The sequence below is a fragment of the Misgurnus anguillicaudatus genome, chromosome 18, assembly GCF_027580225.2.
Source record: "Misgurnus anguillicaudatus chromosome 18, ASM2758022v2, whole genome shotgun sequence".
NCBI classification, from domain to species: domain Eukaryota; kingdom Metazoa; phylum Chordata; class Actinopteri; order Cypriniformes; family Cobitidae; genus Misgurnus; species Misgurnus anguillicaudatus.
The window spans coordinates 2,002,012-2,017,145 of record NC_073354.2 but is presented as its reverse complement, the minus strand read 5'-3'; the positions used below and the strand labels follow the sequence as shown (position 1 = coordinate 2,017,145).

The 15,134-nt window shown below is 37.5% G+C and overlaps 1 protein-coding gene across 6 annotated transcripts in view; it reads left to right on the top strand.

The window, feature by feature from the left end:
* ylpm1 (YLP motif containing 1) overlaps window positions 1-15,134 on the top strand; it is a 55,731-nt gene that overhangs the window by 13,620 nt on the left and 26,977 nt on the right. For all 6 annotated transcript variants that reach the window (XR_012358527.1, XR_012358525.1, XR_012358526.1 and 3 more), the window contains exons 5-16: window positions 35-161; window positions 265-424; window positions 504-593; window positions 687-849; window positions 5,790-5,947; window positions 6,310-6,464; window positions 6,548-6,610; window positions 6,818-6,937; window positions 7,027-7,203; window positions 7,312-7,395; window positions 8,329-8,412; window positions 9,089-9,166. Coding sequence is in view for 3 of the 6 variants with exons in the window: in XM_073855501.1 (XP_073711602.1) it covers window positions 35-161; window positions 265-424; window positions 504-593; window positions 687-849; window positions 5,790-5,947; window positions 6,310-6,464; window positions 6,548-6,610; window positions 6,818-6,937; window positions 7,027-7,203; window positions 7,312-7,395; window positions 8,329-8,412; window positions 9,089-9,166 (1,459 nt within the window). In the remaining 3 variants the exon portion in view is untranslated. The remainder of the gene's footprint in view (window positions 1-34; window positions 162-264; window positions 425-503; window positions 594-686; window positions 850-5,789; window positions 5,948-6,309; window positions 6,465-6,547; window positions 6,611-6,817; window positions 6,938-7,026; window positions 7,204-7,311; window positions 7,396-8,328; window positions 8,413-9,088; window positions 9,167-15,134) is intronic.

The window sequence follows — 15,134 nt, the reverse complement described above, 5'->3', positions numbered from 1 at the left end:
GGCGATTTGTAAACTTAATATATTTGCTTTTTAGAGAACTTCAGGAAACTAAGAAGACTTTAGGAGAAGCTGCTAACACAGAGTCGTCTGGGTTGCCCTCAGAACTTCCCCCTGGTATTCTTGGTTTGGAAATTCCACCTGAGGTTAAAAGTGCTCTTCAGGTATGTTCCTTATGGATTTGTGATTTTTAACTAATTTGATTTAAATTTTTTGAGTTATGTAATAGCATGTTATTAAACTGACAACTCTCTCGTTTCTTTAAAGGCTACCAATTTATTGTCAGAAATAGGACAGACTCCTGATAAGCCTGTGGATGTTGGTTTGGTCCCCTCAAATCAGACTGCAGACTTTTATTCTACTTCCTCAGCACCTACTCCTACCGCCACATTTATTGCTAAAACTGTTGACTATGGACATGGTCGTGGTAAGTATGTGTTCTGCCTTTCAATTGATATATTTTTGATGTATCTAGTATCTAGACTACATTGTGTTTTGTTTATTAGATGGAGGTGCAATGGTTGAAAGAATTTCATATGGAGAGAGAATAGTGTTAAGGCCTGGCCCACCTCAACCTGAACGGCATTATGAGAAAGGTGAGTTATGTTATGTAAATATGGAAAAAAAAGTTTGTGGCTGTTTTTTATAGAAGCATGGTTTCAGTTGCTATCAATGTTTATCCTTGTTAGAGCTGCTTGGCCACAGAGACCCGTACTACGACAGAAGAAGTGACCCATATGGTGATCTCAGGAGTTACGACAGGGAGTGGGAGAGTGATCCGTACAGGGAAAAGCAGTCTCTGGATTACGAGAGAGACAGATATGAAAGAGACCGTTACTTAAGAGATGAACGGTATGTAATTCTTGATCATAAAGCAGTGTTGACAATGCCAATGACTCAGAGAAAGTTTTGATTTGATTTGAAGTTTGATCTCATTAGTTTTTTAACTGGAGCTTGCTGATTCTGTCATGCCCACATCCTTTATTGAAAGATCTACAATATATTTCTCTCTAGAATTTTCAAGTCTAGTTGCAAGAAACTGATTTTAAATGACATGGAATGTCATGATTGTAGAATTGGTCACTATGGATTTAAATCAGTCTGCCATGATTGCTCAGTAACATATCTTAACAAATCTGTTACCAAATCTGTTAACTTTAACTATGAAGTGAATGTTTTGAGCAACATGCTGTAAAAGAGATGGTTAATTGTCAAAGAGCTGTACAGTTATGAAGAAAATCTGTTGTGATAATACACATATCACAGGACCGTTATGCAACACAATTTTAATTCTGTGAGTTATGAAGGTAAATAATTTGTGTAGAGAATTTTTTTTAATTTATACAAGAAGCAAAAATATTGACATTCTAATACAATTCAGCAAATTCAAACTTCTGTTAAACACAACACAACAAGTAAAGCACAACTTCGCATAGTGGTCTTAATGGTTCCACTTAAATCTGAAAACCCAAGGTCCGACCCGAGCGGGTTCGGGTCTAAAAGTTTCATGTGTGTCTCGAACACTGGTTGTGTATAATATTAGCTGCATTGGGTAATTTAAAATTAATATGTTTTTGCCGAACCGACCCAAAAAGACCTGAACTATCTTGCGTGTGTGCATCAAATTGTTTTCCATCCTCTCCTGCATCCCCTTTGCCAAGAGTGCTTGCAACATTGTGTGGCTGGCGCACTTTTTTTTTGCAGTTACCTTGGACTCGGGTCTATTTTTTTTCCGGCTTGGTCCAGGGTCAGGTCTTTCTTTAAAAAAAATATTTATGCATCTCAGGTTTGGGTAAAAATTGATTTTTGTCATTTCATATTGTTTTTACTAGTCGTACACACACTGCAATCAAATGTGCTGCTAAAATACTCTTGAATGCACATGCACACAGTGAATTTGTGAGCACTGAATGCTGTTTTTTTAAATGCATGCAATTTATATTTGATATGTTTTTGCACATAGTTAAACAACAATTAACTCTTTCCGCACCCTTGACGAGTTATCTTGTCAATTCTCAATACCGATATTATCCACCAAGTGGTGCACTTCTGCAACTTATAAAACCTGGAAGGATCGGCCTAGGGCAAACAGCTGTATGTCCGTCTAAGTTTTGAGGATCGCTCTGCATCTGATCTCCATCAAAAGTCCTTTACAAAAAATTAATTATCTCAGCTTTTTGCTCAATTTGGTGATTTTGAAAAAACCTACCCATATTAGAGAGGTGATAAAAAGAGAACTGATGAATAGGATGAAACTTTGTTGTTGTTGTTGTTTGAAAGCAGAGCGTCTGTTCTTTCATTTATTATTTTGTATGTTTATATTTTCAAAGATAATTTTCTGGGAGGCATTCAACTTTTGTACAAATCATGAAAAATGATTGCGGGGAAAGAGTTAATAGAAAACGTTTTCCTGCCACTGACGAGTTTTTATGGCAATCTGTATTTTCGCTATCATCCACCAGGTGACGCTCTTACACAGCTTATCAAACCTGGAAGCAACCACTTAGGCCAAACAGTAAATACTGTGTATTAGGGTTGTTGCGGTGACAGATTTTTCCCACTGGTTAATCAGCGCGTGACAAATCCGGTGATACCGGTTTCACTGGGTGGGAGGGGCTTAAAAAATGCACATACAGACGTTCGCATTTTACTTTCACTTTTAAACCGCTGCTTGAATGATGGGTTTATTATTATTCTTAATGAAAAACACAACAACAAAACGATCTCGCTTATATTAAACATCATATATGTATATTATAACAAAACGAGGCTTCTGCCATCGTCTGGTCAGTCAGCTCGCCGCAGTCTGACAGGAATAAATGAGATCTGACACCCGCAGCCGCTGCTCTGTCATGACGCGCGTTCAGCTCCGCTGAATTCAGGCAACAGACTCATTCAGTTGTTAGTGTTTGCTCTCTCTAACGAAACTAAATGATTTAATTACAAGAAAATATCAAAACGACGGTGAAAGCTGGTGTCGTGGTGGGCAAGTGATTTAACCGTTTTTGTTTTTTTTAAAGCAGGGAGTCTGTTCTTTCATTTGACATTGCATGTTTATATATTTAAAGACAATTTTCTGGAAGGCATTCAAATTTTGTGAAAATTGTAAAAAAAATGCTGGTGCTGGCTGGCAACTTTTTAAAAACAATGTCGGGGAAAGAGGTAATATATTATTGCAAACGATATATCTTGGACACGCCTCTTGGACAAGGGATTGCATATTGGGTGAGAAGCGCTCCGTCATATTGTGCCACATTTAAAAAATTCAGCAGCATCTGTCTGTGGTGTAGAGTTGGGTCCGAGTCCACCTTTGTCGAGTATGAGTCAAGACCAAGTAATTAAACATCAAGTCCGAGTCCAAGTCCGAGTCCAAAAGGGTCCGAGTTGGACTTAAGTCCGAGTTCTTAAAGGCCGAGTCCAAGTCAAGTCCGCCCGAGTCCAGAAAGTAATTACATTAAAAAAAGATACAACATTTGTATTGTAAATTGTTACTTTCTATTAATACTTTAACCTTTCAACCCATTAAACCAATGGCAATATAAAAATACCTCAATTGCATCTTATCATTGCCATTGAACATTTTTATTTTATGTCAACTAGTATCAAAAATAATTTCAAAGAAAAGAAAGGGATATAGAGGTGTCTACTTTTTACCAGATGTCTTGCAAATAAATTCTCGATGATTTTCGTAAGTAAAACAAATTATTGCTGACTTTAAGGACATCGTGGTAGCCACGCATTGTGTGTGATTTGTGTGTTTGTCTGCACGTATGATGCGACTGGCTGCTGCCTGCCAGTGTGTTGCAGTAAAATAACAGGACTATCTAGTAGTTAATCAAGCGTTTAAATGTACATCATAAACAGATCTATCTTCTGAAAAAAATTAATTCCTAGAAGGGGAAAAAGTCTTCTGTATGTGCGGTTCAGAAAATGACAGGCACGAGGTTTGCTGACTAGTGTTGCCTGATCTTGCACTAAAAAAACAGCGAACAAGAAAAATCCAATAATAAACCAAAATAAATCGAAATGCTTTACTTCAAAGATCAAAATATTGGGACCGGCACCTTCACACTTTATTAACATCAAAAACTTGATCGCTTCATGAGCCAAAAGCCATAAACGATTAAGCGCCAAAACGATACTTGCGTACAAAAAAACTGAGGACCTGGCAACACTGCAAGACCGCGCGCTGTGAAGCAGCCTCACAAAAGAAGCGTAATACACAACGCCAAGACACAGGTTTATTGCAAAACATAATGCTGTTAGATTATTTTGGTCAAAGCTGTGAGTGATAAGCACGTGAGACAGTAGGACGTTGCTACGGTTATTTCTGTGTCAATCATCACATTTTCGGGAGTGAGTCTTGTTCCGTACAGACATGAAACGAACATTGAGGGGATTCACTCCCGCATTTAAATGCGGTTGTCACCCCCGAAAGTTTGCACACGTTCACATGAAATCTGATGGTAACAACAGACTATATATCTATGTTTCATGGATTATATGCATTTATGGACAAAAATGGTCATTTGATGAACTCTATTAGAAGGTTATTATGGGTTATTCACACATCTGAAACAGACTGGATTTGACTCGCAATTGCTATATTAACACTAATGTAAGAAGTCCCGTTTATATTTTGCATCTTGTCATCTGGACTTCTGTAACAAAATACTACATTTATGATGCTAGAGCATATGTATGACAGACTATACATTGCTTTGCTCGTTCAGTGCAATGGGCTTGACATTAGCACTGCTTTTTTTGCTACAATCTCTGTGCAAACTTAATATGGATATGGTTTTAGAAAAGATATGGTTTATTAATAATAAGATTATTAAAAAAATGTGAGAAAGAAAATGCAGCGCATGTTCGTAACAAGAACCATCGCCATAGAAACCGGAGGCACGCTGAAACTGCACTAGAGCTTTAACGCAGTAGCGCTCATGGCCGTTTTCCGATCGACTCGGGTTATAAACAAAATATTAGTCAGACTTGGGACCCAAAGTAATTAAACTAGGATTTAACCGGACCCGACAGACCATTTAAAATATAAACCCGGAACCATACGGGTCCCGCGTCCTCAGTGAAGAAAGACCTCTGCTCAAGTTCAGAAACATGGAAGACACTGCGCTTGCTTCGCGTCCCACCCAATTCATTGAGAAACAGAGAGCACGCGAACGCACTCATAGGGAGAGACACGACGTGCTTTCACGCAAAATGAAGCCAACGTGTTGAGGGCTCAGAGCACGTTATAAAACGTATTCTTAAAATCCACATTTATGTTTTAATAAATGCTCATAGTAAATCATAGCATATTGTCTAAAACATTAGGTAGCACATTTGCGACCCATTAAAAATTAGGGTCGCAACGGCAGTTCAAAAGTTCGCATATGCGACCATTTTGGTCGCAGTGTAGTTCCCTGAAAAGCATTATTCAAGATGCATTCCCTGAAAACAAGTTTGAAAGTATTGATCGACGTCATTGGCTAAAACGCGTTTGCAGGTTACTTTGCTGCCTGGATGAATGCGCACCCGAGTCTGAGGTGTTTTCACAGTCATGCAAACCGTGCCACCACTACATTGCAACCAAACTCGTGTCAATTCCTTCAGGTAGTCTATGTTTAGCTCCGGTGAGCCCCTGGCTCTGCATGACAGCTTTCGCGTTATACGTTTTTTTTATGTGTCCTAAACTGCCAGTGTGAAAACACCATTGAAACACAAATAAAATGTTATTAGTACAGTAGCACTGCAAAAAATTAAAATCTTTCTTTTTGTATGTCTGGATTTAGCTCACCACTTGGGCCTCGACCAAGTCATAGGGACAGAGAAAGAGATTACCCAAGCCGTTTGAGCAGGGAACGAGAGGTTTATAACCGGCCAGGATATGAAAGGTCTTCCTATGAAAGGAGTCTTGAGCATTACGAGCATGGATCTTCAGGTTATGGAAGTAAGTATTAAATGCAGTTTGCATGTAAGGTAATTGTTGTGTTAAGGTACTTGCTTCTATCTTAGCTTAATATGCCGAGATACCTATAGGCCATTTATTGCTTGAGTTCTCAAAAAAGTGCGTTATTTATTTGAGCAATCCAACAAGCCAGACACAGCAACATTGGTTCAGCCAGTGGCATAAGTTTGGGACAGAACGATCTGTTTAGTTAACCAGTGGCAAATGGGGGGACCCTGCTGACAAAAATATTTCAACCCCTTAACATCAGGCCTCATACACGTTCTACACAAACACTACGGTATAGACCTTAGGGGTTTTAAACCTTGAGAGCTATGTAAGAAATGTCTATTACCCTTTTAAAGATGACCGGAGGAGCTATCCAGACGAGCGCCCTCCTCCGCCCGCATCACTGCCCCCTTCTAGTTCAATTCCCCCCCCTCGTGTGGAGAAGAAACCAGAAACAAAGAATGCAGAGGATATCCTCAAACCCCCAGGGCGAGCAGCACGACCTGACAGGGTATTCGAACATTTCATTTCTCTGCTTATTTTTCTGTTATGATACTGTGACTGTAAAGCTTACCTGCCTGTTTTCCTTTTCAGATTGTGGTCATCATGCGTGGATTACCAGGAAGTGGCAAAAGTCACGTCGCAAAACTTATTAGGGTATAAATATTTTCATTCTGTTTGATTTCCGTTTACATTTATGAGTGCTGAGTCTTTAGTGTCAGAAACATACTTTATACAAGTAGACAAAATGTGTTGGCCCTTTCAGAACAATGGCTTTTGAATGAAATTAAACATTTACAAATGAAATTAAATGATTTGTATTTTCATTTCATAAATTAAGTAAACTTGCCTTTGCATGTATAGGACAAAGAGGTTGAATGTGGTGGTGCGCCACCCAGAGTTCTGGGTCTGGATGATTACTTCATGACTGAAGTTGAGAAAGTTGAGAAGGACCCTGATACTGGGAAGCGTGTCAAGACCAAGGTTTGATCTTATTCTTTCTCATAAGTCAGAAAGTTCATTACATTTTCTAAACTGATTATCCAAATGTTCTTGTGCACATCTTTAATCAGGTGCTCGAGTATGAATATGAACCAGAGATGGAAGATACGTATCGAAGCAGTATGTTGAAAACATTCAAGAAAACACTGGATGATGGATTCTTTCCCTTCATAATCCTGGATGCCATCAATGATAAAGTAAAGTACTTTGACCAGTTCTGGAGTGCTGCAAAGACAAAGGGGTTTGAGGTGAGCTGGTATGGCATTTCATTTAAGACAGACTTGGTTTGTGTCACTGTGGAACACCCCTACATACTTTCAGCTATCTCACACTGGAACTAATGCCTGTTTTCTCAGGTATACTTGGCTGAAATCACTTCTGATCATCAAACATGTGCAAAGAGAAACATACATGGACGAAAACTGAAGGATATTACGAAGGTAATATCTCTAGTTTGGTTAGAGGACAAGTTTACCCAAAAATGAAAATTAACCCATCATTTACTCAACTTAATGACATCCTAGGTGTACCTGACTTTTTAACGCAACGCATAGTTTTTTCACAAATGTATCATTTCACTTAAGACGATATTTATTAACCCCAAGTCGGATTAGATACTTCAATGATGGATGGATGTGCGCTTTGTAGCATTACCAAAAATTACTCTGCTGAAGAAAGATAGTCAGATACACCTAGGATGGCATTAAGGTGATTAAGAAGTATTTCTTAAAATGTTATATATTTGTATATACCGTATTTTCCGCTCTGTAGTATAAGTCCCATCAGTCAAAAATGCGTTTTGAAGAGGAAATAACATACCCAAGTCGCACTAGACTATACGTTACGTTTATTTAGAAAATGATTTCACAAAATCCAAGCCAAAAAACAAGACATTTAATCCGGAAGGGCAAGTTATTCAACTAAACAATAGCACAGAACAGCAGGCTGAATAGGTGTCCGTACATGTGAAGGTAAAATAAACGGTTATTTACACAATACACAGTAGCATACAGAACATACTTGAGAGGCTGAATAGGCTAAATTAACACGACAAGCCAAATCAAGTTCAAAAAGGTCCTGAAGTCATTCCACATCACTGAATCCATTGAATTACATTAATACAGGAGCAGCATAGAGCGGACTCTCGTGGCTGTAGACGGAAATGGTTCGTCTTAGTTCATATGAAATCATTTTGATTAAATACATTTTCAAGGACCCGCCAAACTATGAAAAAAGATTTATATTTGTATAAGTGATTTATATTTGGGAAAATACGGTATTATCTTAATTCAGTGTATCATCAGCCAGAACTGTATTATATGACTGTTAAACTTTCTTCATTGTATTAATATAATTATACTGGTTGTTCACAGTTGGCCAGTGGCTGGGAATCAGCCCCACCTCATATGGTACGGCTTGACATCAGGTCGCTATTGCAGGATGCTGCTATTGAAGAAGTAAGTTTCTTGTTGTGTTATAATTGTATGTCACTTTTTGTTTTACTAAAATCAATTTACTTGCCACTATCTGGGAGGTTTTTTAAGTGTTAAATGTCCAAATATAGGTTCAGTTTTTATAATCATCAAAAATAATTTTTTATTAAATGGTTTTGGTTTTATTATATATACCATGTAGGTTTTTCTAAGAGATAAATCGTTCAAAAAGGAAACTTTTAAAAACATGATAAAAGTTAATTGTAACTCCAACTTGTAAGTTGTCACAACACAATGGCATTAATGTTAAATAAAAGTAAATTATGACATGTTGTATGAAGTGTGCCTCCATCTTTGACATAAAAGCTAATGCTTTTTAACTTGATTCTAGTTCATAATGCTGCTGTTTGAGCATAAAAAAAGATGTAAAGTGACAAACTCCTCTAATGGGAGAGAAGAAACACTATTTAAGATTCATATAACAACCAGCTTACTGGAACTAGAATGCATGTCTACATACTGTGACAATTTCAAAAGGCCTGGCCTGGTTAAAATATGTAAAACAATAACAATCAAAACATTCTAGTACACCACAAAAATGTGACTTTGTAAAAGGCCACAATAGGACCCATTTTACTTTAATCAAAATGTACATGTTTTTTCCCATTTGATAGTAAAACAAATTAACTCTTTGTGACAGGTGGAGATGGAAGACTTCAACCCTTCTGAAGAAGAAACCAAATATGAAGTGAAAGAGGATGATGATGAGGCAGATCTGGTAGGACTTTTCATGCATGCATGCTTCACAAAGGGCAATCAGATCAATGAAATGGCCCTCAATGTAGTTAATACTATTATTAGTTTACAGTTGATCTTTACATTACGGTTTTAACAGTACAAGCAGGGCTATATTTAGGTTTAGAAACTGAGGCCCAAAAGGGGCAAGGGGGGCATGTCCTAAAATTTGATTTCCCTTGAAAACTGTCTATGTGAATGTGAAAATGAATGGAATAAAGAAAAAGACGAAAACAGATTTATAAAAAAAATTACATTTGAACTATTTGCAAACAACAACCTATAAACACAAGTCAAAGCCACAGTTTCTTAGAGGAGTGAATAAACTGAAAAGGCTATCGGGAAAGCAAGGTAATACAATTTTTTACAATATGCAGACATTAATGTTTTGGATGGGATGGATGCACATTTATTATAAAATATGTGCATGCATTTGTGTAAATTTGATACAATACTTGTAAACTCTTGCATACTTTCACAAAGTTTATGGAGACAGCGTGGTAACGAGGAGGACAACTAAAAATTGATTTGAAGATTACCCAAGTGACCACTAACACAGTAATTGAATGTTAAAAAGATAAACTCATGTTTTATTGAAAATAACAGCTTACTTGAAAAAGTTTTCACCATCCTTTCCTTCTCACAGTTTAGAAAGTGAAGTTCCGTTAATTTAAATATTTTGATTTGCAGTCACATGTTATATTGTTTATGTTAACTTGACTTCATTTTAATGGTTGTTGACACAAGTCACATTTTTCCATTATTCTCTTGATGCATGCCGTTCACCTTGTCATTCATATTTTTGTGTTGCACAAAGAAAGCAATTTTAGTGAAGCAAAACATTTATATATTATAATTATGTATGCTTTTAAGTTGAAGCTATTCGTGATAATATGTTATGGTTGTTGAGACGTCAAAAGCAAAATCTGCTTCATAGTGGACAAATGTTCTCTCTGCTAACCATAATCATAACATTAATTCCCAAATGAAAGCTCCTCCATTTTGCTTTTCGTTCAGTCTGTATTGACTGTATTGAAACTATCACACCCTTCTCCCAGTATGTTTCACTTTGTCTCCTTATATAAAAATGCCTGATTCAACTCGTCAGACCTCTCCCATAAAAGTTTTACTCGACTTTGTTGTGCCATGTAGCAAGATCAGAAGTAGTAGTGTGTAGTTTGACATCACAGTACTGCAAGAACAATTTAAAAGCATATGAAGTCCTCTATTCTTGAATCGCTAATGTACTGTGATGTCACACACCGATTGGTCTGAGCGGCGTAATGTAAATATCTAAATATATATATATATTTAATACCTAAAATCTGTAGTTTCTACTTTCTTTAATGTTCCAAAAAATGTAAACCTTCAATATGGCATAAAAGATTTCTTTGGATAATAAGTAGTGGGAGTTATCCCGTTCAAGAGACCATCTGCCCCATTGATTGTTACATTTTGTTGTGTTATTAATTATTTTGTGTTGTTTGCTATTTACATTGTATTGTGGCTGTAATACAATCAGAAAAAAGCTTATTGCACTTTGCTACAGCTACACTTCATCCTGCAATTGCCTGATTTTCAGCATTCAACAGGTTAATGCTAATAGATGATAAATTTCACTCTTGAGATGGCACAACGCATGTTCTAGCTGATCCGCCTTTCAACTTTCACCATAGAGAACTTAAAAAATGATTGAACCAGAGGTGAAAAGCAGATTGAAAAGATAAAAAAAGATTTCTCTGTTATTTGCTGTACTGGCAGTATGCATGAGTTTTTTGTCGTTTTGCTAAAGTAATAGACGGCAATATCAGGACTATATAGTTATTGAACATGAGAAAGGGGACTGAAAATAGTTGCATCATTATTATATAAGTAATCATGATTAATCTGCATTCATTATTAAACTAGTTTTGTTTATTTTAGCCATGATTCAGTACCACTTGTCTTGCCGTCTTAAGTAACATAGGCCTTGTGCAAACTGCAAACTTTCTGGAGTGACAAATGCATTTAAATGCGAGAGTGAATCCCCTAAATGATCGTTCCATGTATGTAAGGAACAAGGCTCACTCCAGAAAATGTGATGATTGACGCAGAAGTAACCATAGCATAGTGTTTATCATTCACTGCTTTGATCGAAATAAAAGGTGAAGTGACAACTAATTTATATGCAGGGTGTATGAGGCCATATACTCTTTAAAATAAAATAAAAAGTGAATAGTTACCTATTTTACCTATTCAAAAGCTTTGTGTTGCAGGTTTGTGAAGCCTGTTTGCATAGTGTGTGTAAGGGGACATGTACACCATGGTGTTTTTTACCTTCGGCCAGCGTATGTTTTCAGTTGTTTCTAATGGAAACACCACCCTTAAAAAAAAGCCAGCAACTTTGGTTTAAAACACTCTGTCACTTTTCACACAGCCGTCCAGTCACAGTGGAGTGGGGGCGGGACAAAAAAAATCCCCTGTGATTCTCATGCGTGTTTCGTCAGTGGAGCCGGTTCCTTGATTGGTATTGGATCGGCATCTGCTGCTTTCGGATGGGGCGGCGTTTGCTACATTTAGAGCTTATAGACTGTTTTATCGGGCGCACGTGCGGTGACGTGATAAGCACTTGGTCTGAACTTTACTTCCGGATTCTGTTTGTTTAATGGTCTGACTAGTTGCTGAAACTGAACTCTTAAAGCGTAACTAAACCCCTGGTCAGAGCCTGACTCCACCCACTGGGAATATTTGAAAAATGCAAGAAAAGTGGGCAGATCCCAACTGAGTGAGGGGACGAACTAAGCTTGTACCAAGTGTGTGGTGAGATCGTAACAAGGGCGTGGTGAGCTTGAAACTGCTTACGTCACAAGTTATTTTTTGGACCCAACATCCAATAGGAAAATTTAACTGCAATAGCCACCGTTCAACCTGAAGAGGGCAGCACTCACGTTTTTATACCATATATTATTGTATTGAAACACTTATATCCAAATGTCAAAAAACGTACTAAAATAAATGAACAGCACTAATAAACCGTCATTCTTACAGATCATTAACTAAAAAAAGTGGGTTTAGGGTTTAGTTACTCTTTAAACAAATACCTCTTCGAAGATAACAAATGTTTTGGGTTCCCATGTAATGCTATATAAATAAACTACTTTAAAAAGACTTTGTTGTTATTTATTCTTCGCAGAGTTTACCGGAAGTTACGCGATGACCACGAAAGCCGCTTGTTTATGTTGTTACTGCTAAAACCGTCTAGAGAAGCTAGTCAAAATTGCTTTCATAATTGAGGAAAATCGACTTAAAAAAATCTATGCGATTTCGCTTAGGTTCTCTGTGAACTATGGCTCTGTGTAGTGGATGCTACTTCATCTGAAAGCGGCTGATGGCGATGTAGTGCTGGTCATGGAAGCGGCTTTGCTGACGAAACACGCGTGAGAATCGCAGGCGATTATCCTTTTTTTTTTTTTTTTTGCACAGCCCTAATCCTGACTAATGGCGAGTTGAAATTTGAGTTTTGTGAAAAGTAATATTTTTCTTTGCCTAATGAAGCTTTGTAATGATCAAAAATAAAAATCTCACTCTGCACAATAATTAAAAACAATGTGAATGAACATCATGAAAGCTTAAGCAGCAAACCTTGGCAAAATACAAAACGTATGTCACTGCCAATACGTTTTGCTTCTAAATGTAATAAAAAACAAAACGTAAGGTGAACCCATTACCCATTTAATTTGGGGTTTAAGTTGGGTTTAGATTCGTTCAACAAATGGCAGTGTGAAAGCACAATGTTTGCTCACTGTTACGTTCAGCTTGTGATGTATTGTAAAACAGACCTCAAATTGTGTGATGGTGACATTAAATTGGCTTTAGCAAGGCTGAACACAATTAGACTTTCTCCAACTTTCAGACTAATAGCAGAGGTCCATTGAAGCCTTTATTGGCCAACATCGTCCAAGAGGCTGTCTGACTGACATGTAAAGTAATCAATCACAATTCATTTTGTTGTTCAGTGTCATGTTCAGGGGCGTGAAAAAGTCGATGTCTCAATTTCTCCTGGATATCCTGTAGAATTCCTGATGACAACTTTAAAACTGCTGAAGCTTTCTAATTTTTGTGCCACATCCATCTGACGTTCAGCCAGTGGTCTATGGGCGTGATGTCTGAGGTTGATACTAGGCTAGCATAAGCTGCCTTTGTTGCATCCTTTAAAAATGGTCATCGTATTTTGTCATGATTTACACTACATTTATCATAGTAGTGATAAGCTTGGTTTTCGTATGTCTACAATATAACACGTTTAGTTAATATATGCATGTACATATATCTAATTGTGGTTTAAGTAGAAAATGTATTAAATGTGTCAGGTCATTTCATCCAAGTGAAATGAGCAAACCAGTTAAATGGAAATTCAGTTTTAAATCTGAAGCAAGGCGTATATGAAAACAAGCGATTAAGACACAAGTTTCACCCCACATCCGTTTAGGAGAAGCGCCGTTTTGTTGACGTGCCGCATGGAGGCAGCGCGAGTATGGCTTTCCCCTCAATTGGTTAGACCGTCACAAAGAGGGCAGTCATGCTTTTGTTTTAGACTCGATGCATATTTCTCATATCACAGCCTTTTGCAATTTGCTAATCACAAGGTTGCACACAGCAATTCAGATTTTTAATAAATTGCTCAGCCCTAACTAAACAGTACATTTGAGACAAAACCTTTACTATGAAATGTAAATAAAGGTAAAAATTTGGGATGTTCCTATTGACCAGTTAACGTTTAACCATAGGTAAGAATTTACGACTGATTAATACAGTCAGTTACAAGAAAAAATATTTGTTAATGCACGGTGCATGTTGACACGTGCCTACAGACATTTAGCCACTTTTCTATCTTTAAAGCAACACTGGCTATGTTTACATGCACAAAATTTTGTCAATCCGATTGAAGATTACGACGATACAGTTTACATGCGCCCTAAACATTGCAATCTGATTTTAGTGTTTGTTTACATGTACATTCTATAGAATCCGAACCAAACGTCGGCGCAAGCGCACAGCCAGGTTTGCCGAACCCCCGACTTCCCATCCGTGAACTCGTACTAGATTGATGTACTCCCTGTTTTGAGTTGTGAGTCGTGGTTTTGAAGTCGTGATTTACGGGGTCAAAAACCTGCATGGAACGCAGCATTGGAGTGTGGTTGTAGCCGCTAGGAGGCTAATCGCGTTACAGTGGCAGTAGAATTCATCCAGTTAATAGTTGTTAGATCCGTCCTCTTTGGATATTGATCCTCTAGACTGATCACGTGCTCTTTGATAATGTAATGTTGCGTGAAAATTTTATAATGTATGAATCCTAGTTCTGTTGTTGATCTGTTGTGCACGATCAAATTAAATTCAAATGTTTGTATTGTTTTTACCAGGTCACAGACAACCATTCACTGTATTTTTACTCAATGGCAAAGTAAATATTAAAATCGTATCAGTTTATATCAGAAGTTTATACCCCCCCAAAAAGTGTAAACCCCAGCACTCTGATGCAGTCAAATGATTACTGTGTTTGTTTGAGCATTCTGACCAACCCGGCACTGCAACATTGGCTCAGGCAGTGGTTTGTATTTGGGATGGATTCTTTGTTTTTCCAGCCAGTTAAAGATGGGGGGGGCGTGTTTAGGGAAACGATTTAAAAACATTACCAAATTGAGTTCGTAATCCTTAATTAAGCTCCTTTCACCCAGAGATTCCTGAAATAACACTAAAAATTTATCCTGGAATTTTTCCTGGGACAGTTTGATTTTGGTTCATTTACACTGCCAGTGATTTTTTTTAATCTGTGGTCTCTGCATCATTCCAGTTTGCAGACATTTTTTCATTGTGAACTTGATCTGCCTTAAAACCCGGTCAAAGGGTCACTCGATAACTAACTACATCATTGTCACGACTCACCCCTTACAGCATTGTTGCGGCCTTTCGTT